Genomic DNA, 23,585 nt, shown 5'->3' on the forward strand with positions numbered 1-23,585 from the left:
AAGGGACCACATAAAGGAATCAATCTGAGTTTAGCACCAGGATGAAGAAGGTTGTTTCAGTCTTCTGCGTTACTTCAATGAACTATGTACAGGGCAAACTGCCAGGAAAGGTACAGGTGGATAGGGGAGAATGAATAGAAAGAGCACAAAGACATGGAGTTTGTTCCTCTGAAGCAGGATTTGCTTCCATGGAAAACATTCCTGACTATAAACTGCTTGCATGGCAGTAATTCTAGTATGAGTTAATGCATATTACTGTGAAGAGGTGTTGGGAGGGTAGTCATTCTGTTCACAACCAAGTTTAAATGCTTTTGCAACATTGTGTACTGAGTGTTTGATACTACAAAGCAAAAAAAAAAGGCAAAAGTAATCTGTTGTCATTCACACAAGGATATTTATTACATAAATATTTTATAAATTATAAATGGAAACATTTCTAGGAAAATAATGTTTTATATTCTTATTAATGTTTACAACTAACATAAGGCACATAGTGCAAAAACACTTTTCTGATGCAGAGATCACAAAATAATTGCCTACATGTGTTATCTAAGAAGTTAGCTGCTTAACAGTTCTGTGGTACAGTATTGGTTTTAATTAGTACATATTGTTAATTCATGCCTAACTCTTTGTGGGTAAAAATATGATATAGCTGCCATTTGATCTACCAATTGCACTGGCATGCAAAATGAGTATTTGTCTTACAGGGTGTACATTGCCAGGAAAAGCACATTTGGTTGTCTGCTTCATACTCTGTGTTATTGAGAACATAGAAAATTTCAGTTTGAATACCTGAGAGCTGGCCCTAAAACATATATGTATATATTTCTGCAGTTCTGGGCTGTACAGTAACACAAAACAAGAAACCAAAGAGCTAGATGATTTTTTCTTTTTACCTTGCAACTCTCATACATCTACTTTTCCTGGAAGAAATAACCTTAACTATCAGGCGTCAGAACTCTATTTCCAAACACTGAAACATTAAACCGGGTGAAAGATGGACACCAAAAGCACCAAGCATGGAGCTTGATGCTGCCTCTGCCAAGAGGTTTGACTAAAGTTACTGGAAATTATGTTGAATTGCAATGCAAGAAGGACACACGCTATAGCCAGTTTAAGGGAGTGTCTATGGCAAGTGTTTAAGTAAATACGTATTCATACAAGCACATACAAGATCCTGGGGTAGACAGCATACATTGCTTTTCACAGAATACTTGTATGAGAGGCAGGGATTTAAGATCAGGTTTCTAAGCAGTTTGTTTGCTTATCTTCTTTCCCTGTAACCATAGCAAAACTAAGCCTGGATGTTTTACACGTCCTACACAGAGGGTAACCACACTTCTCAGGATTACTGCCAGTATTTAAGCATCACAAATGATATAGCGAAAGAGAAGGCAGGGAAAAGAAGCTTTTACTGACAGAGAAAGACACAGATCTATAGAATCTCTCAAATGTATGTTAGTTACATACTTTTCTGCTTTAATCTGTTGACAGATAATTCCCAAACAGTTTTCATGAATTTACTACCTGTCTCCTCTACATAGCAATGACTCTTCCTTAATTTTAGTAGAGTTGATCAAGCAAACCAGGAGGGTATCAATTTCATCAAATATTGCATAAAGACTTTCACTGATTAGCTGCAGGTAAACTATGACAATTATGGTACAATTTAGAGTGCTACCAATGGTAGTGACCTCAGTGCAAAAGTATGTACTGTACATTGAATGAATGCTTCTCCATTAAAACCTGAGAGCTTATGATTGTGATTTATGCACTCGCTAGCCCACAAACAGATGATACATCCCTGAATGAACACTGAAGAAAACAGGGATTCTTCATAGTGAGCATCAGAGTAATGAACATTACAGAGATGGAAGAATTAAAATATACACATACACAGCACCTACAATTTGCACCTAACTGACTGATGTCCCTGCTTTGATCTTCTTACCACATCAGAGTTCTCATTGTATTTGAAGTTGGAGACCAATAATTGTGTTAGGAATACATTTTCCGCAGAATCCTCCACATCTTCCGTATATTTTAGTACCATCCTGAGAATCAGACAGAGAGAGCAGTCAAACAGGGAAAGAATAGAATCATAGAATCATAGAATCAACCAGGTTGGAAGAGACCTCCAAGATCATCCAGTCCAACCTATCCCCCAGCCCTAGCCAGTCAACTAGACCATGGCACTAAGTGCCTCAGCCAGGCTTTTCTTGAAGACCCCCAGGGACGGCGTCTCCACCACCTCCCTGGGCAGCCCATTCCAATGCCAATCACTCTCTCTGTGAAGAACTTCTTCCTAATAGCCAGCCTATACCTACCCTGGCACAACTTGAGACTGTGTCCCCTTGTTCTATTGCTGGTTACCTGGGAGAAGAGGCCACCCCCCACCTGGCTACAATGTCCCTTCAGGTAGTTGTAGACAGTAATAAGATCACCCCTGAGCCTCCTCTTCTCCAGGCTAAACACCCCCAGCTCCCTCAGCCTCTCCTCATAGGGTTTGTGTTCCAGGCCCCTCACCAGCTTTGTTGCCCTTCTCTGGACATGTTCCAGCACCTCAACATCCTTCTTGAATTGAGGGGCCCAGAACTGGACACAGTACTCGAGGTGTGGTCTGACCAGTGTTGAGTACAGGGGAAGAATAACCTCCCTTGACCTACTCACAGTTGTACAAAAAGTTGTTTGAGGTTTGCCAACAATAGATCTTTTGGCAATCCTTAGCTACAAATACTAAATCAAAAGACAGCATTGGATTAACAAAACGAGCAGAGAGATCCTTTATCAGTCTCACTTTATGCTGCCTTTCCTGGCTTACCAACTGATGCTCTCTTAAACCATGCATGCTCACTGTTCTTGCCCCACTCTTCTATTGGTTTCCCACATGAATTGAGTTGCAGGTAAGTTATTTGTAGGTATCCTCAGTAGTACCTTTAACAAAATGTGAGGGGTGTTGGGGGGGCATTGTGCTTTTTGTTTTTAGAAGTATCACTAGGCATCTTTAAAACCTTTAATAAACCTAATTAACTCTCAAAACAGTAAGAGAAGCATAAGCAGATGTGGAAGAATTCTCCCACTAGCAGGATGTGAGCTGGTAAACATGAGAACCCGTGCTGGGAAGTGTCCTTGGGCTTGCCTTTGGCTCAGGAAACCAAGCTGTAAACAATGAGCACCCCGCACACAGCTGGGGGGGGACACAGCAGGTTGTTTTGATACAGGGCAACCTGTCTGTACCTTACACATAACTCTGAGCCAGTCTGTACCATCCACTTGTGCCAGCCCTAAACTAATTGTGCACACCTCTCCTGAGTGTGCTGCCTTAATAAAACATACTGCACTGCTAGCAGCTGAGTCGACTCATTGGCACCCTGATCTCGCCTCCACCAGCTTCCCGCAGACCACAGGTAGAGAGTGTTGATCTCAATTAGATTCTGGGCAGCATGATTAAACACTGTATCTGGAAGAAGACTTAGATGGGCCAGAGAGCTTGAGTACTGTATTTGATTCACAACTAGCTATCACTAGGGAGTCATCACCTCTGGGAGAGTGACCCTGCAAGCCATAAGAGCAGGTAAATGAAAACAACGTTGACTTACTTGTGATTTGTGCACGTCAGCAGTTGCATAGTTCCCCTGAGCAATCCACCTAACTGTATGGGATAATCTCAGACCTGTACCAGCCAGGTTAATGCTGAACTGTCCCTTAAAAAGGCAAAACAAATCAAAGCAAAACAAAAAGAAGGAAAGAAAAAAAAAGAAAAAGGTAAAATACAGAGCTGAGAAATAGAGCTCAAAGCACTAAAACACTTGCCATTTTTACACTGGCATATCTGCACATATCACTTAGGGTATATCTAGTCATTAAGTACTCAAAGGTATGTAACATTTGTTTTTTTGGAGAGGCAGTACCTGTGCCTCAGCTGAGCTGTAATGTTTGCCTGCACCCTGAATGCAGAACTAACGTCAGACAGTTCAGACTATTTTAGCCTCCCTCCTACACATTACAATTTAATTTACAAAAAGTGCAGGCTTGCAACATGGAAGAAGGAGATTGTCTTTCTTGAAAGACTGGGAGTTTTGTTTTAAAGGGCCTGAACCTTTTGGAAACAAACCAGTCAGGACCTACTGCTATCTGGAAATTACAGTCAAATCACTTCTCAGCCATCTAAAACTCTTATTTCCATGTACACTGTCTTAGCACCATCACCTTATACTGAAAAAGAGATGGAAAATAACAAATAGCATAACTGAACATAGTAAGCAGAAGTTAAATGAAGAAATTTATTGTAAATGCAATGTTTCTCAACACAAGCCATTCAAAAATTGAGTTTAAAATATATGCCTATGCAAAACCTTCCCCTCCACCCCTAAATCTAGCTTCAAAACAAGGTCCGTTTATGCAAGCACAAGAAATATGTTAAAAGCAACAAACTGCACTGGCTTGGTAAACAAGCTGAGGTACAGAAAATTATTACACTCTATTCAGACAGAAGTGCTTTATATTGGAAAGAAGTACAATCTCCACAAAAAGCCTAACAAGCAGTTTAGACAGCTCCATGTGATGGTTTGGGTGTTCCCCACCCCCCCACACTTTCGAAAATCACCCAGACTAGACTCAGCCAGCACTGGAAATTGAATGAAGCTTATATTTACAGCTTAGCACAATATACAAGCAGATATTTACAGTATATACAGTTATAGACAGAAATATACAAGGTAAAAGGTAATACAGAAACACAACTCCCCTCCCAGAAACCTGAGTCCCCAGGAGGGGCTCCCAACCTCCCCTTCACCTTCCCCCTACCCCTCTCAACCTCACCCCAGTCCCAAGGAAGAATGGAGGTTCAGCCAGGGGGTTAGGAAGCAAAGTGGGTTAGTCAGAGAAATGGAGGGTGAGGTTAGAGAGAGAGATGCAGCTCGGAGCTCCCCAGCAAGAGAAGTGCCTTATTGATGTTTTGATTCTTCTTCTTGTATCTCTCAGTAAGCCTATGAGTGAAGTAGATATCATTCTGTTCTCCTTTTCACAGCCTGTAATCTAGTTCTTCTCGTCAAAACATTCTAGCTTGCTTCAAACTAGCACACTCCACAATCAGAAAACTCCTTCGCATCTCCATACAACTCACTGAATTTCTATAATCAGGTTTAATTAAAATTGCCTAAATCCATAATCTTTGCTTTATCAAAGATAACATTTCTATAACATAGGGTAGTTTCTGGGTTTCTTTTCTTACTATCATGACAGTCAGGGGTTTTTTATGTATAAATATTTGTGTGGGTATATGTATGTGTGCATGTGTGAAAATACAGCAGTCAGCCTTTATTCTCTTGATTCACTCAATCTCCTTCACTAAAAAAATCAGTCTCATGTTGCTCAGCGTGGCAGGTTTGTTTTGAGAGCACTCCTATGAAAAGCTGCTGTACTTATAGCACTCATTTTTACAGTGAGCTAACATAAATGGGCTGCCCGGGGAGGTGGTGGAGTCGCCGTCCCTGGGGCAGTTCAAGGCAAGGTTGGACATGGCACTTGGTGCCATGGTCTAGCCTTGAGCTCTGTGGTAAAGGGTTGGACTTGATGATCTGTGAGGTCTCTTCCAACCCTGATGATACTGTGATACTGTGATAAACTCATAGGGATAGAGTAAGTTGTTCTTCAAGTGTCCAACAAAGTGGAAGATTTCATATAATGAAGAAAGCATCTGGAGGAAATCCATACAGTGTGGAATGGCTTCCTCAACTAACAGACCCAAAGTTAAGTTTATCCACAGTGATACCACTCTGCAAAAATGAATGAGAAGTGCTATGTACAATTCTAATGACAGCTTAACAGCTGTCTGATATGTCATGCAGCATGCTTAAGGCCAGGAACAGATTTCAAGGGCTGAGCGTGCAAGAATGGAAGCCTTCTTACTGCTGTAAGTATTTTATTGTGTAAGTGCTAGTTTCAGCACAGATCTTGTAGACTGAAATGCATCAGTGAAAGACCCTGTAAGCAGAACTAACTTCCCAACAGAAGTTACAGAGCAGAGATTTGTACTGTACTAAGCCCAAAGAGTTTTGAGGTTGAAGGTATATAATACTGCAACCACCTCCATCTGCTTTCTTGTCAGGGGCTAAGTCTGATGAATTTAGGCACCTCATTTGTCCCCAGATTGTACCTAAATTGTCTTTAGCTGCCCTTGAATGCATCTGCTTACATGGCCTATCTTAAGTTTAAGCACCTAGGGCAGATGGACAACAGGGATTTGACTCCATGCAAGCCTGAGCTAGTTGATCTTAATTCCCTTTATAATCAGTGAAAACAGGTATGCACATCTTAAGATGTTTAACAGGGTAAGATTAACTGAAATGGAATTCCATTTCTGCCAATGGATTCCAAAGGCAGCCTAGGTTGCCTAGTTCAGACAGGGCCTTGCATTAGCAAGAAGGATACCACAGTATGAACATATTTGTGCAGTAAATACATTGGGTCAGAGAGCCCAGTGTCTACATGCAGTACACAGATCAGGGCTTCACTTTAATTCTCAATGAGTCCATAGGCTGGATCCTCATTAGCAGTTGGAGTGCCTAAAGATCCTTCTTCAGGAGGTTACTGTTTGATTGTTTCAACTCTCCTATTCCAGCATCTATTCCCTCTGTCCTCTTTTCTCTCGTACTGTTTACTGCACACTTTTCCTCTAGACTCCATGTGTGTATTTATGTATTATGTATTTAATGTATTGCCCTCCCTCTCTCTGGACATGATTTATCCTTTGTTTCCCCCTAGTCCCTTTTCAGTCTTTGTTCTCCTCCAGTGCCTTTCGTTTCTGTAATCCTGCAGCATTTTTCTTAATCTTTTTAATGGTTCTCTCCTAATGCTTCATATCTCTGAAGACTACCAGAGGAAACCAATCCTGTTCAGCAGTATAATTTAAGATTCTTACATTCATTAGTGTGTGTACCTTAGTATTTCATTTGGATTGATTTTTAAGTTAATGTTTGTGTTGCCCCAGTTTACTTTTTTTTTTTGTTCACATCATGGAGCAGTCCGGAAAGAAATGAGCACACAAGGAGTCTAGAGGAAAAGTGTGCAGTAAACAGTATGAGAGAAATGAGGACAGAGGGAATAGATGCTGGAACAGGAGAGAAAAGAGAAAGAAAAAGCTATTTATTAATAAAAAAAAAACCCTATTTATTAATGTAATATGCAGATTGAATGGAACAGAAGACTGATTTGGAACCTTGTGGCTCTAAGCCAGTCACAGATTTTTCTTCCCACTCTCATTCTCAAGGGGATGAGAAATTATAAATACCTGTGGACACCTTGCAGCACTGTAGCAATCTCCAGCTGTAGCAAATGGAACTGGTCTCCCAAAAATAGTCTGAGCAAAAAGAAAATCTGTGGCTAGAAAACAGAAAATTACTCAACACTGAAACTGCTGCATTAGACATTCAGGCAAAACTCAGTGTGAAAAGGCATTGGCATGGTGGGGGGGGGGGGGGGGGGTGTTTGGTTTGGATAAGGGGTTTTTTGTTGTATGTTTGGGCTGGTTTTTAGAAACTAAAAGCTAAGTTTTGAATAGTCCATTTTGGTTAACATAACATAGTCTCTTCTCCCAGACAACCAGCAACAGAACAAGGGGACACAGTCTCAAGTTGTGCCAGGGGAAGTATAGGCTGGATGTTAGGAGGAAGTTCTTGCCAGAGAGAGTGATTGGCATTGGAATGGGCTGCCCAGGGAGGTGGTGGAGGCACCATCCCTGGAGGTGTTCAAGAAAAGCCTGGATGAGGCACTTAGTGCCATGGTCTAGTTGACTGGCTAGGGCTGGGTGCTAGGTTGGACTGGGTGATCTTGGAGGTCTCTTCCAACCTGGTTGATTCTATGATTCTATGATCAGTCCAACGTACAAGCCATGTTTTCTTTCTGAGTCAGGAGAGAGCTGGGAGGAGAAAGGGTCTGCACTTGGACACAGCTCCAAGTGAGCTGGTCATTGGGCATCTTGAGGCCTTCAGGCAGGGGCTTGAAAGCACTGCATGATTCCCTGTGCATTTGAGTGTGTCTGCCAAGGTGAGAGCAGGAATTAACTGCGGCACAGGAAGACTTTCCCACAAAAATATACCATAGGTTAAAAGGAAACTGAATAAAGTGAAAAAAACATTAGAAGCTGAAGTTAGTTCACACACACAAAAATACAGATCTGCAAGATTCACATCCCTTGACCACTTGGGACAAACTAAAAAGCAAAATGCTGGAGATTTCTCAGTATTTTTTTTTCCTTAGAAATCCCTGTTGAAATCCTAAGGAAATAAGGACTTTACCCCAAAAATGGCACAACTCAACCTTTTAATTGGTCATAAATGTTAATTTAGTTAAAACTGCCAAAATGCTTACTTTTAATTTGCATGGAAGCTACATCAAATCTTATTTTGCTGAAAACCGTGAAGCCAGCTGCGAGGTAATCATTTCGACAGGCGCAGTCCTGCCTTCTGCTCCCATTGAAAGGGCAATCATACGGATTCTGCAGCCTGCAGAACAGCAAAGATTTCATTTTCCTCTTGGCATTTTTCTATAACACAACATCACAGTGACAAATAATCACATTGCACTATGCTGCCTAAAATAAAACCCTAAACAACATTTGCTGAAGAAGAAGCTAAGCTTAGCACTCATCTTGGCTCAACTGAAACACTGGAGTGGATTGAAGCCATTTCTACTGAAGTCAAGACAGCAAATTTTGATAACCACTTAATGCAATCAGTGCAACTTCAGCTTGGAAGTATCTGCAGTTCTGCATGCATGTTCATATGCCTGCACAGTCAAAATAGAAAATCAAGGAAAAAATATCTACTGTTTTGTCCTCACAAAAGCTAAGTATTATTTTTATTCTTTTATTCTGGAAGCAATAAAAGTACTTCATGAAGTTGCAAAACTATTTTTGTACCTGAATCCATATACTTCAGAAAAGTTGTCTGCTTCACCTTTTACCAATGTCAAATATTCTTTGGGATTCTCTAAGTGCATGCCTGAGCAATAAATCTGGAACAGAAAATACAGTCCTTTAGCAAAATCTTTATTAGAAAAGTAATAGTTTATGAAAAAAATGTGCTCAGAAAAACTCATAAATATTAAGAGTACCTTTATCATTCTTCCTTTAACATTAAGTAGGTATTCACCATCTTTTCTAATTCCTTTCTTGATCTGAATATCTTTGCAGGTGGTAAGAATGTCACCTTCAAAATGAGTTATTAAATCATATTAATGATTCATGAATAGAGATTAGTTTTAGGACTTATTTTGCATAATAGTGCTCAAATATATTTACAGCTTTTATATAACAACCTGGGAAAATATGAACTTCAGGCAAACATTACAGCTGTCACTTACATTCTTCCTCATGGCAGATCTTTCTGGCATCTGGTTTTAATTGTGGCAGGCACAAGTCACTTGATAAGCCATTTTCAGTCATACATTCTACAGTTCTCTCCTTTACTCCCACTCCACAAGACATTGAGCACTAGATGTGTACAGCCATCAAGAATTAGTTTAGAAGGTAGTAAATAATTAACAGAATTATGTCAGCAAATAAGTCTTGGCATTAATTTACAATTGTGGCAGCTATCAAATAGGAGATTGCTAGCGGTGTCCCTCAGGGATCAGTGCTGGGCCCCATCCTCTTTAACATCTTCATAGATGATCTGGATGAGGGCATCGAGTCAGTCATCAGCAAGTTTGCAGATGACACTAAGCTGGGGGCAGATGTGGCTGGGTTGGAGGGCAGAAGGGCTCTGCAGCGGGACCTTGACTGCCTGGACAGATAGGCAGAGTCCAATAGGATGATGTTCAATAGCTCCAAGTGCAGGGTGCTGCACTTTGGCTACAACAACCCCATGCAGAGATACAGGCTGGGGTCGGAGTGGCTGGAGAGCAGCCAGACAGAGAAGGATCTGGGGGTGCTGATTGATACCTGCCTGAACATGAGCCAGCAGTGTGCCCAGGTGGCCAAGAGAGCCAGTGGCATCCTGGCCTGCATCAGGAATGGTGTGGTCAGCAGGAGCAGGGAGGTCATTCTGCCCCTGTACTCTGCACTGGTTAGACCACACCTTGAGGACTGTGTTCAGTTCTGGGCCCCGCAGTTTAGGAAGGACACTGAGATGCTTGAGCGTGTCCAGAGAAGGGCGACGAGGCTGGTGAGAGGCCTTGAGCACAGCCCTACGAGGAGAGGCTGAGGGAGCTGGGATTGTTTAGCCTGGAGAAGAGGAGGCTCAGGGGGGACCTTATTGCTGTCTACAACTACCTGAGGGGTGGTTGTGGCCAGGAGGAGGTTGCTCTCTTCTCTCAGGTGGCCAGCACCAGAACAAGAGGACACAGCCTCAGGCTGCTCCAGGGGAAATTTAGGCTTGAGGTGAGGAGAAAGTTCTTCACTGAGAGAGTCATTGGACACTGGAATGGGCTGCCCGGGGAGGTGGTGGAGTCGCCGTCCCTGGGGCAGTTCAAGGCAGGATTGGACGTGGCACTTGGTGCCATGGTCTAGCCTTGAGCTCTGTGGTAAAGGGTTGGACTTGATCTGTGAAGTCTCTTCCAACCTTGTTGATACTGTGATACTGTGATACATCTGTACTCACTTTGGTCCACTTCCCCACTCTCCAGGTAGCTGCCTGCGAACACGCTTTGATATTGCATTTATAGGTGTAGGGGGATGGCTCCACTGGGCATTCTCGGTACGTTACTGTTCGAAGGCCATGGGCATGCAGAGTTTGAACAGAATGGATTCCAACACATTGTGTGATCCTCTGCTGGTAACCAAACCCACAGCTGGCCGAGCACTAAGAGAAAATCCACATGCACAAGCGTTATTTCCATGAAACAACCTTTCTGCGGCACTGCAACTACAGGTAAGTGTGGTGGGTTGAGAAATTACCCCCCAGATAAAATGGAAGTCACCAGACTAGCTCGGAAAGTTTGGAAGTAAGATAAAGCTCTATTTTACAGCAAGCCAAATTTACAGGCATGTATAGAAAATACATTTACATGTATTTACAATTACATGCAATTATTTACAATTTAGAAATAATACAGAAATCCAGTCCTTCCCCCTGGACAAAGACAGCCCAGAATGGCCAAGGCCACCTTCTTCTCTCACTCCAGCCAGAAACCCAGCAAGGCCTCATATGTTACCAGGAAAGGGTTAGCACAGAGTGTGGAGGAGTCAGAGAGGTGAAGGAACCGCGACCAAGCCAGAGCCCAAGCACTAAGAGAGCAAAATTGATTATACACTGCTGTTTTATCCCTCTTAGTAAGCCAATGAATGATATAGACTTTATCGTCATTATGGAGGTGGTGGAGGCACTGTCCCTGGAGGTCTTCAAGAAGAGACTGGATGAGGCACTTAGTGCCATGGTCTAGTTGACTGGATAGGGCTGAGGGATAGGTTGGACTGGATGATCTCAGAGGTGTCTTTCGACCTGGTTGATTCTATGATTCTATTCTTTTACATCCAATGCTCTTATTTATTGACATTCTGCACTGAACTTTCAGGAAAGGCCTGATTTCTCTTTCTGGCATTTTCCAATAAGCCTTACACTACTACAGTAAGTAATTTCTGATCCTCCCTTTGGCAAAAGCCTGTAATTCAACATATGCCACCTTGGGGCTGCTGCATCAATGTGCAGAAGGGAAGGTCCAAGTGCAGGGTGCCACAACAACCCCATGCAGAGATACAGGCTGGGGTCGGAGTGGCTGGAGAGCAGCCAAACAGAGAGGGATCTGGGGGTGCTGATTGATACCCGCCTGAACATGAGCCAGCAGTGTGCCCAGGTGGCCAAGAGAGCCAGTGGCATCCTGGCCTGCATCAGGAATGGTGTGGTCAGCAGGAGCAGGGAGGTCATTCTGCCCCTGTACTCTGCACTGGTTAGACCACACCTTGAGTCCTGTGTTCAGTTCTGGGCCCCCCAGTTTAGGAGGGATGTTGAGATGCTTGAGCGTGTCCAGAGAAGGGTGATGAGGCTGGTGAGAGGCCTTGAGCACAGCCCTATGAGGAGAGGCTGAGGGAGCTGGGATTGTTTAGCCTGGAGAAGAGGAGGCTCAGGGGTGACCTTATTGCTGTCTACAACTACCTGAAGGAAGGCTGTAGCCAGGTGGGGGTTGGTCTCTTCTCTGAGGTGGCCAGCTCCAGAACGAGAGGACACAGCCTCAAGCTACGCCAGGGGAAATTTAGGCTGGAGGTGAGGAGAAAGTTCTTCACTGAGAGAGTCATTGGACACTGGAATGGGCTGCCCGGGGAGGTGGTGGAGTCGCCATCCCTGGAGCTGTTCAAGGCAAGGTTGTACGTGGCACTTGGTGCCATGGTCTAGCCTTGAGCTCTGTGGTAAAGGGTTGGACTTGATGATCTGTGAGGTCTCTTCCAACCTTGTTGATACTGTGATACTGTCTCTGCAGTAGACATGCAGTCAAGGAGATGGTTAGTTCCACGGTAGGCTTTTCTCACAGATCACAGACATTCCAGAGCAGTTCCCTCTCAGCAGCAGCACACACAGAGACACGCTCACATGGGCAGTGCAGATGTGTGAGGGAAACAAGGCACTGATTTGTCGCTCCACTGAAGTGAAGGGAAATCTTTGTTTACTTCAGTGAGATGAGCTGCTAAGTTTTTTGGGAACCAGCAAAGAAATCCTGTAGTAGTAGGAGGTGTCCTCTAACTGGTGTTCATAGATCCCAGAGGGGCTACCAGAACACTGACAACAGTCACTGCAGTAAATCATAGCAGATTGGAACGTTCAATGTGCAAAATGTTTAGGCCTCCATGTCTAGATGAAAACACACTTTGTTGTTCTTCTCTACTCTGCACATTTGATGTATGCTTTACAGCAACATAGCATTCTTAAATGTAAAGTTGTATAAAAGATGTGTGAACACTATGATTAGTTTACCTGTGACAGTTCTCCTGTAAGCACCACGTATTTAGAGGGAGCTGCCCTGCAGTTTTTGGTTGACAAGGGCTTTGTGGCAGGATCACAGAAGCTGTCATCCACTTGAAGCCGGTTTTCATCCACACACTTAACCTTCTGGTATACTTCCTTTCTTCTATATGATGTCGAACACTGAGTGAGAAAAACAGTCACAAATACTGGGATGAAGATAGCCATTTACAGAACAGTTACTTGCCGGCTGACACACACCAGTAAATGCCAGAGAGTTACAATTTTTACACCTCTTATCAGAACTGGATTGAAGTACTCACTGAATCAAAATCCTTTACTTTGTTTTCAAAGTTCAGGTCATTTCACTCAGCTAAAAAACCCAATAGGATATGACTACACAACATCTGAACTCTTGGGTGAGATCAAGGAGAAACCTTGAGTTTGAGTTTATGAGTATGAGATAAAGATGACAGGTTGAGTGAAAACATCAGCTCTTCTGTATGAAAAGATTATGCCAAGGATTTAAGTGAAATACGAAAGGATTAAATTGGCCTTAAAACCAAAACAAACCAAAAAGGCTCCCTGGAAACATGTATCTGATATTACACTGATACAAGAAAACAAAACTGCCTATTAGTGAAGCCAGTGGCAGCTTTGGGCAGCAGCCATCTGTTGAGCCTGTGCCTTTGGCCGCAGTGTCTTCATACCTCCTCCCATGGCAGGAGGATACACCTACATAGAAATGTATTCAAGTGTGGGAAAAAATGAAAGAAAGGAAATGAAAGAAAACATTTAGGCATCACTTTACTACTTCATGCAAGTTGAAAGCCTTACTTACATCTTCCCAGTCATCTGCCAACCACTGGTACTGCATGCAGGCAGGCAGCCAGCAGTGCCTCTTGCTAACGGGACGAGTATTAGGATTGCACATTGCTTCATTCATTTGACCCAGGCCCTTCACCTGACAGTAGATGTCCCTCTGCTGAATCCCCATTCCACAGGATACAGAACACTAAAATTGACCAACATCAGTTACGTTAGTGTGAAATTAAACAGTCCCCAGGTGGTGGCACATTTGCCACTGTGACAAGTTCTTTGGATTGCATTTAAATAATACTTCACAACTGCTACCATACTAGTGATGTCATTGGTTCTGAAGAAATTTCTGTTCAAAATGTAAAACTACAGTTTAAATCACCATTGGTAGCAGGCAGAGAAAATCAATGAATCTAAGCTTGATCTTCCTGCCTAACTCAATTCACGGTAGGAACGATCACCATAGGCACACACAAAAAAAAGCTAAAGTTAACATTTTTCAAGATCAAATATGGGAAAGTATAGGCTGGATGTTAGGAGGAAGTTCTTCACAGAGAGAGTGATTGGCATTGGAATGGGCTGCCCAGGGAGGTGGTGGAGGCACCATTCCTGGAGGTGTTCAAGAAAACCCTGCATGAGGCACTTGTGCCATGGTCTAGTTGAGTGGCTAGTGCTGGGTGCTAGGTTGGACTGGATGATCTTGGAGGTCTCTTCCAACCTGGTTGATTCTATGATTCTGTGATTCCTTTGTTATAGACCAGCAGTCTTGTCTGTTGTTTTAAAATGCAAGTACTACATTTAAATTAAAAAAATCTTAGTATTTCAGGTTAGAAAAGTCTTGCAAATGGTGCAGTACTTCTCTTTTTTTTTTTTTTGAAAGGAGTACTAGGGATTCCAAAACATTCAAATTCTTCCTGTCACAAAGCCATTTCAATGCAATAGCAAGACTTGCTTTGACAGACAACACACTTTTAACCCAATCAGAAATTAGGTCCCAAAGCAAATCTAAACATTCAAGCCTAACTCTAATCTATCAAGCCAAATTGTGGAGAGTAGTAACAACTCTTTATCAGTGTGGGGAGTTCTACTGTGAAAGAGTGAGCACAACATAAGTACCATCATGCACTCAGTTACACATAGTTTCACAACAAGGTGAGACATTTTTTACATGACCAAGCCAGGAAAAAAAGGCAATCTTTGTGCCCACAAGCCCTTTTTCTTATATTTTTCTCCATAAACCTGGTTTCACTTCAACATTCAGACTATGACAGTGACTATAGTGATGCTATAGAAATCAGCACCCACAGTGGGGAGTAAACTGTAAAAAATTACTGCTTGTAAATTTTGAATTGACAAGCTCAGGAAAGCCCTAAACACCTATCTGTCCAATGTTGCATGTACCAATGTTCCATTTACCAAACACTTTCATTTTCACAGATACTTTTCTTTTAAAAGACAAAAAAAAATATAATTAACTACTTATTAATGTCTGAATTTAATGGTGATGTGTATACAAAGCAAAGCTTCCTGACAATTGCTTCCACTGAAGCAGAGTGTCTTGGATATGATAGGGCTGGGTGATAGGTTGGACTTGATGATCGTGGAGGTCTCTTCCAGCCTAGCTGATTCTATGATCTTGTAGTCTCATAGAGAACATAAATAGAGCAGATTTTACATACGTCTTTCCATCTGCTGGCCTTCCAAGCAGGACATCTTCCAGTTCTACATATTTTGTGTGTCCGTGGTTTTTTTAAATGCCTGCAGTTTCCTTCCTCCGTTTTGGCTTGGAAGCTGTTGATACAGTGCACATCACGAAACTTCAAACCTCTTCCACAGGAAACAGAACACTGCAAAGAGAAGTGTACTTCATTACTTTACAGAAAGTCCCAAATAAGAAAATGAAAAGAAGCTGTGGCCTCGCCCCAAAATGGATTTTATGCTTGTAGGAATAGTTTCTGTCTTAGAGTAGATTCTATAGCACATATCTGGAATTTCTGTGTAACCTCCCTCATACTGTGCCTTACCTCATCAGATGTCAAACATCTCATGTTTTGCTCGTTCATTTGTGTCATCATTGACAAATATCTGAGCTCAGCCATCTGCATCCACGTAGGAGACAGCTTGGTATTACGATTTCAGAAGAACACGTGCTCTAGAGGGTTATTTCCAGTATGTATATTGCTATTTTCATGTAAGCATTGTGCTTATCATAAGCATTAAAGAAAGCAGAAATGCGTGTTTCCAGCTGTTAGGCTGCAAAGTCATGTCTGTTCTGGCACATCCCTTCCATGAGCACGGGATGTCTGATGCGACAGAGGCAGTGCAGGTTATGGTGCAGACCCTGGATGTTCGGCTATGCCCTGCCACCTCCATATTCCACGTTCTCCAAAAGCTGCTATGATATACACTACTGGCTCCAGGACCTCCCTCTCTCCAATGTAAACCCAACTCCTTGACAACTTAATCCCAACCTGTTGAACCTGTTATGTTGAAAATCATAAGGCATTAAATCCTTACAAAGTGCAAGCTTTCCAAAACCACAGAGACAGAATCTCTGTATATAAACGTATTATCTTGTTCTTTCACACATTAATTGAGTTACAGGTCTGGTCCTGTATTTTTGTGTACTCAGATCTCCTGTTGAATGGATCGTACACTGAAGAAAGAAACTTGACTGTGCAAGAGGTAATTCAGTAGTATCCTAAAAAGGGTTTCAACCTACAAGCTTTTAAAGTTGTTGGGTTGGGTGTTCATCCTTAAGTCATGAAAGAACACTGAAATTTCATTCAATAGGTTTTGGTGTGTACTGAAGGAAAAGACCCCTATACTTTTAAAAGCTAATAAAACCACCCCAGATAGTAAGCAGCTGTAAACCTTTGCTTAATTCCAATTGCCCAAGCTTGTAAACAAGTAAACTGCCAATTCAAGAAGCACCTCCGAAGAGGTTTGTTTGGGGTACTTCATCTCCTGGAAGTGTACAAAGCAGCAGCTGCCTGCGTCAGCATGGTGCCACAGTGTCTTCCATCTGCTGCAGTGCACTTCTATCAGCATCACGGTGGGGAAGAGAAACCTAAGTGTCTCTAAGGATTAGACCATTTATAATTTTAGTGGGATCTTGATAAAATTTGGGATTATTATTCTTAAAGCCTTTTGTATTTATCAGTTACAGAAGCACTCTGGCTGCTAAGCCACAGTCAAAGACCTTTAAAAGTTCCTTTGGTGCTGAATGGACAAATTCTGCAGGCATGCACAATCCTTTCAACACACTGATCAGGTCAGGGTTTTACATGGACAATCAGCATCATCAAAACAGATTTTCCTCTAGTCCCAGTTACAAAATTAAAAAAGAAAAGAAAAAAAAAACCAACAAAAAACAAACCCAAAAGCAATAGCTCTAAGAGCACACTGAGCATACAGCAGGTCAATGAGGCACATTACAAAATGCAATGGCAGATGACATTTAGTGCAATGAAAGAGAAATGCTTTTCCCCTCTTTAATACATGAAAAACCTAATGCGTTCACTCTGGATGTAGATGGCCCAGGGTCCTCAATGGAAAGTTCAAGAAGGTGTATTATTCTGTAGGTATAGTATTCTACCCAAACTAGGCAAATTCTGTCTTCATTCCTTAGATAAAAATAGTTCTTAAAGGGACTGTTTCCCCCCAGAATGCCTTGGCATCAGACACAGGCAAGTTCAGCTGTGTTCTTCACTGGGTAATGACCCACCTTCAGCAAGAGAAATGAAAACTACTCCTGCCCAATGCAGCCTTGCACTGGAGACCCCTGACTAAGAATTGCCTGCCCTTCAGCACAGAAAATGAACAACCAGGAAAGGAAACCAAGTGTGCCAAATGCTGAACAAAAAGCTTTAATTAATATAAAGTGGGGGAAGTCACTTAACTTTTCTGTTAAGGTTAGAGCATAACTCCTGCTCAGTTCCTTGAATGCAAAATAAAGGTTCCATAGAAGATTCCTGAGTGGACCTCCCAGGTATCTAAATTTTAATGACTTTTATCCCTACCATCAAGTGTTTTCCTCAAGAGAAGTGCATATTACACACACCATCCTAAGTCACCTGCCCGACTAGCTTTCTTTCAGCTCTGTATCATCAGTGAGAAGCATCAAATTCCCACCTGCACAGAAACAATGCTGCAGGCCTCAATACCATGGCTATAAGAAGAGATGAGGAGAAGGCTTAACAGAAGCAAGTTCCAATCCAAATCCAAATCCGTTTATTGCATTCCAACCATGTGGTTTTACACTTTTCATCAGAAGGCTACAAACTGTATTGAACTGCAGTTGGTCCCAGTCTGTGCTCTGGAAGTCACTCGTTCTTTTATAGTGCATCTAGCCTATAGCACATTTCTGCCCCCATAAGCCTGAGCTCCTTCTTGGAGCTCCTAATGCCCTACTACGTGTTGACTCATAAGGTCCTCTCAATATCTGGTGCGCTCACCCTGCTCTGTGAGATGCTCTGGTAGTGATCTTCCTGAGGCTTAACCTTCCTGACTGGGCAAGGTACAACTGCACTTAACTCTCCTGCTGCCTGACCTCCTTACATTCAAAACTGAACATGGTTAAGAACACGGTCCTTCAGGCACAAAGTGCCTTGACTTACATGGCAATCCATGCAATTGAAGGCTTATGGAGAGCACATTTTCCATGTATTTTCTGCCGACTGCTTGTGCAGAATACAAATTTCTGTAAGAACTCAAATGAAATGTGAACATGTCTTTACAAAAAAGAAGGCAAGTTGGAAGAAAACCATCTTGTAAGCATTTTATACAGAAATTCTAGCACTTGTCTCAACATGGGCTAAAGTAATAGTTCCCACATGTCAGGTTGTTCTAAAAATATAGAACTACAGTAAGAAGTTGAACTTGATTATTATTGTTCAAAGTCATTCCATAACACTGCTAACTAGGGTTCATCTGTTTGGCATTTTTTTCCATAGCAATAAAGTTCTGTGAGGATCAGCCTGACAAAACTCCTGGTGCTTTCTGTGGCAGACCTTTGCACAGGCATACCATCAGTTTCTACCAAATTAAGGCTCATTCTGCAGCTGACATGCAGAATTTCACTAAAAGCCTTTTTAGTCTCTTGCTCTTGTTATTATTACATTGAAATGCTGAAGATCTTGGACTATTTGGACAGATTTTGTTCTAAATTTTCTCAGCCTTTTCTTTGAAGGGAACATTTTGTGTAGCTTTGCTGGTAGCTCAGTGGGCTTCTAGATACTGAAATTCAGACCAGTAAATGGAAAGGATGTAACAGCTTCTCTTTGTATTTTTAGTAAAGGACTTACACTGCAAATGATTGTGACTGAAAGCAGTACTGTGTTTTGTAACTGAGACACTGACTAACAGTGTTGACAACACAGTGATGATGTAGCCATCACTGAGCAGTGCTTACAGAGCCATAGCCCTTTCTACTTCTCACCCCACCAGTGAGTGGGCAGAGAGTACACAACAGGTTTGGAGGGAAGACAGCTAGGACAGCTGACCTCAAGGGACCAAAGAGGTATCCCAGACCATACAACATTGTGCTCAGCAATAAAAGCTGTGGGGAAGAAGAAGAAGAGGAGGCTGAGTGAGGGGTTTTGTCTTTCCAAGTAACCATAACAGATGACAGGGCTCTGGGCATTGACAAACACCTTCTGCTGATGAAAGGTAATGAATGAGTTTCTTATTTTGCTTTACATGTTGGTGCAGCTTTTCCTTTACCTATTGAAATGACTTTATATTAACCCATGATTTTTCTACACTTTTACCCTTTCAGTTCTCTCCACCATCCCACCAGGTGGGAGTCAGTGAGTAAGCCTACAGGGACAGACCAGAACAGTAGCACTGACAAAAGATAAAACATATTACAAAGATTTACAGGTATTTTCTTCCTCTACTTTTACTTCCCCCCACTCCTTCTTTTTCAAAGAATCACAGAAACATCCAGGTTGTAAAAGACACTTAGGATCACTAAGTCTCACCTATAACCCTACTCTACAAGATTCACCTTAAACCATATCCCTAAGCACCACATCCAAACGATCCTTAAACACATCCAGGGGTGGTGACTCAACCACCTCCCTGGGCAGCTCATTCCAGTGCCTGACCACTCTTCTGTGGAAAACTTTTTCCTAATATCCAATCTAAACCTACCCAGTCTCAGCTTGAGGCCATTCCCTCAAGCTGCATGTGAAGAGCCCAGCAGCAGCCCCTCCACAATGTCCCTTCAGGTAGCTGTAGACAGCAGTAAGGTCTCCCTCCAGTCTCCTTTTTCAAACTAAACAGCCCCAGCTCCCCCCAGTCGCTCCTCATAAGATTTAGCCTCCAGGCCCTTCACCAGATTTGTTGGCCTCCTCTGGACCCTCCCCAGCACCTCCACATCTCTCTTGTATTGTGGTGCACAAAACTAAACACAGCACTTGAGGTGTGGCCTCACTAAAGCCTTACAACAACTAAAGGAAGCATAAATAATTTCATCTAATTTAGCTCAAAAAGCATAGTTCTACGTTGGGTTGTTTGGTTTGGTTGTTTTGGTGGGCTTTTGGTTTTGTTTTGGTTTTTAGTGTTTGTTTTGGCTTGGTTTGTTCTGGCTATGTATTATGGCTGCATAACAGTGAGGAGCAGACACACAGTAAGTTTCCACCAACCATACATTGGCTTTCAGGGCTTCCAGCTACATTCTGTGGATGTGAACACAAGTGCCCTCCAAACCACTCCCAGTACGAGCATAGGAGATTCGAGTGCAGTGTGGCATGACCTCATAGTCTGCACATGGCAGCTGAGAACAGCCACAGAGAGAATCAATTCTTTGAGTTCATCTAACCTGTCCACTACTCATAGCCATGACTTTTTGACGGGACTAAGTACTCTATACTCCATAAAAAGGCAGGCTTTGCCAGGTTCTTTTTAAGATAATGATCTTCTTTCAACTGTTATCTGAAGGATAACAGGAAACTTCTGAGCAATTATTTCCCAAGTAAGCTAAAGCTTACCTATTCAATAGGTGGACATAGATGAGAAACTACATACACATACCTACTTGCATAGAGAAAGTAGGCATGAAGAAGGAATAAAGAGGATTAAAGACTGATTTTAGGACCAATGCAGATAATAGGAAGCTAAAACTGTTACAAAGACATATATGTCTTCAGCTAGGAAAGTGTTCATGTACTCTTTTTAAAGACAAAAACATTCTGATTAAAACACAACCCTAACAAATCCTTCCATTATATTGAAGTCAGAACCAGGAAGGTAACTTGATTTCATGCCTATAGAAGCTAAGCTCTATAGAGAATTCCTTTGATGGTACAGAAGAATTTTAGACAACATTTAAAGTTGCCATCACACGATGTGAGTTTTTTTGTCCAGTGCAGCTGGTAGTAGCCTTAATGAGGGGGACCACTGCAAACCAGCAGTCTGCCCAGATGACAGATGAGCTACCACACTCTAACTGCTTGTAGCTGCTAGAAAAATCAAAACTAGAACTCTTGAATACCACATAATAAGCATCCACAAATTTTCATTTATGCATTCTAGTTAGATCTGTAATGAAGTCTTTTAATTTGGCCTAGCACATGAAAGCACTGCCCAAGCTCAGCACAAATAAAACAGCTGGTCAGGTCCTTCTTTGAAAGCCATCATGCCTTTCCCCTTCATGATGAGCACTAGGCAGTGATGGGGAGCATGGTTGTGCCAGTTTGAAGCAAGCTAGAATGTTTTAGCTTGCTTCAAACTAGCACAATGGTAAAGTCTGTCACCTTGGCATCCTTTTTGAGACCATCTACAGAGTATTTGAAAACTAGGCTGCCACCATCTACTGCAGCACTCAGCCAGACTTCACCACGCCACGTTTCTCAACCTGTCTACACATATCTCATAATGAAACTGTAAGTCTTCCCAGTCAGCAACCTTCTCTTTGTTTTACCTCCATAGCACAATCAGATCTTCCAACAGGCTTTCAGCTACTACAATAAGAACACCAGAACTGCCAAAACAGCTGCAACATTATTTTAGTAGTCATAAGATTTGGCTTTTATACAGCCTGTATCTCTAGATTCTGATGTATATTTATTTATACTGTAGTTCTTTTCGAGATAACAATCCAGTGCCCAAAGAACTGCATTCCAGAGGCTTACTTCAGGTGTCCTCATTAAAGAAACTTTCAGTAACATTTGTTTTCTGTAAATGACTGATCATAACTTGCATATAATCATCCTGCATTTTCCTTTTTACCTCTAAAGTCTTATCACTCTCAGTTAAGAAATTAATTTATTTACAACCTACATGGGATAAGATTTTGCTTCTAGACAAAGTTCTACCCATTTTCTTTCAGAAGACAAGTGTTATCCAACTTGTTTGGAGGTGACTCCAATACTGTGCTGCTATAAAGAGTGAAAAATCCTGATGCCAGGTAAATACCTCAAGCTCTAGTGATAGCCAAAAATTGATATAACAAGAAAAAAGACCCTTCATACAATTTCACTGTAAAGTCTAAAAAACTGCTAATCACATAATTTCAAAAGGAAAATTTGGGCCCAAGTAATATTCAAGTCTCATTTTCCTAACAAGGATCCAAATTTGATTCAAACTTCACGCAAGTCAATACAGCATACAGAGTGGGACTACCAACTACTCATGTTCTGTAAGAGTATAATACCAGGCATCAGGCCACAATTAACATTGTTATCCAGTGCTGTATTTCACGTAGATTGTGGAGATATTTGTTTGAATGTTGATGGAAGATTGTGTGTGGCACAGTGGATAAGGAGGCGAATAAAAGGAAGATGAATAGAACAGAGGCAAAAACATAAAAAGGCTAAAAAAAGAGGTAAATTCTTCACAGAGAAATAGGATCATTCTTTACTAGACTTGAACAGGAATAGTTAAGTCAAAGTCTAAAATCAAACTCAGATGTCACTTGCTACTTTCAGGTTTCAGCTTCCTGAGATAAGCTCACTAGTAGACACAACAGGAACCTTAACTGAAAACCATCTATCAGTGGCAGGCACCCTAGCACAGCCACATGACAACAACAGTGAGATGCAAAACCAAGCCTTGTGCTAATTGAAGATTATTTGTTTCTGTTAATTTCTGCTGAAATATTTGAACATTTAAAAATAGTAATTACAACTGGATGAGTTGATTAGTAAGTTCTCCTTGAAAAGTGGCAGCATATTACAGTTGGTATCTCATTTAACACAATTCCTTTTATAGATGCCATTTCACCTCTCAATTACAGTAAAAATTAAGTTATTCTTCCTGCCTTACTTGCTCTTCATTTCAATCTATTGCATCTGGTTACCACCTGAGAATCAGAGAAACAATAAGTATTTCAGCAGGCATTTGACAGGCTCTGCTACCTCGTGTGCAAGTGTTAAGTGTCAATGAAGGGTCTGCATATACCTCTTTTAAGAACTGATGGCAGCCTTCATTCAAGAAACATTACCACTGTAATTAAAGACAGTATACAGTCAAACAATGATACTTCTATGATCAGTTTATTAATAGCTGGGAGGGAACAGAAAACACATTGCTCAGCCAGCATTCCTGCAACAACATATCTTGTATGGGTACCAAACTTTTATCATTGATCAGTTGGATGATTCACACAGCAGACAAATACAGCTACAAACCAACCAACCAAACCAAAACAAACCCAAAATTCAACAGACAAATTTGCCTTACCTTTCCCTCTGAAATCAGGAGCAAACAGGAACAGAGCTAGAACCTCACTGAGTCTTTCTGAAAATCTTAGTTTTCAAGTACAAATTTGTGTCGGGTTGACAAGACTGAAGAGCAATCCTGCCTGTGACAACCTCCTACAAAGTACTTGGTGCGGTGGCACTTTACCCATTACATCACTGCAGGTGT

General features: G+C 41.8%; 1 protein-coding gene across 8 annotated transcripts in view; it reads right to left on the bottom strand.

The window, feature by feature from the left end:
• Nucleotides 1-372: 372 nt before the first annotated feature.
• The window catches only part of ADAMTS20 (ADAM metallopeptidase with thrombospondin type 1 motif 20), a 95,158-nt gene continuing 71,945 nt past the window's right edge, over nucleotides 373-23,585 (bottom strand). For 3 of the 8 annotated variants that reach the window (XM_064142204.1, XM_064142203.1, XM_064142210.1), the window contains exons 29-39: nucleotides 15,392-15,559; nucleotides 13,735-13,908; nucleotides 12,906-13,076; nucleotides 10,602-10,802; nucleotides 9,364-9,493; nucleotides 9,115-9,209; nucleotides 8,921-9,015; nucleotides 8,371-8,504; nucleotides 7,292-7,383; nucleotides 3,600-3,704; nucleotides 373-2,054 (exon numbers count right to left, since the gene is read on the bottom strand). In XM_064142204.1, coding sequence (XP_063998274.1) covers nucleotides 1,965-2,054; nucleotides 3,600-3,704; nucleotides 7,292-7,383; nucleotides 8,371-8,504; nucleotides 8,921-9,015; nucleotides 9,115-9,209; nucleotides 9,364-9,493; nucleotides 10,602-10,802; nucleotides 12,906-13,076; nucleotides 13,735-13,908; nucleotides 15,392-15,559 — 1,455 coding nt within the window. In that variant the 3' untranslated portion in view covers nucleotides 373-1,964. Of the gene's footprint in view, nucleotides 2,055-3,599; nucleotides 3,705-4,826; nucleotides 5,778-7,291; nucleotides 7,384-8,370; nucleotides 8,505-8,920; nucleotides 9,016-9,114; nucleotides 9,210-9,363; nucleotides 9,494-10,601; nucleotides 10,803-12,905; nucleotides 13,077-13,734; nucleotides 13,909-15,391; nucleotides 15,560-23,585 lie in introns of those variants that run through there. The other 5 variants (XM_064142208.1, XM_064142207.1, XM_064142205.1 and 2 more) reach the window with 5 other exon arrangements.

This window comes from Pogoniulus pusillus, chromosome 4 (genome assembly GCF_015220805.1).
Source record: "Pogoniulus pusillus isolate bPogPus1 chromosome 4, bPogPus1.pri, whole genome shotgun sequence".
Taxonomy (NCBI): domain Eukaryota; kingdom Metazoa; phylum Chordata; class Aves; order Piciformes; family Lybiidae; genus Pogoniulus; species Pogoniulus pusillus.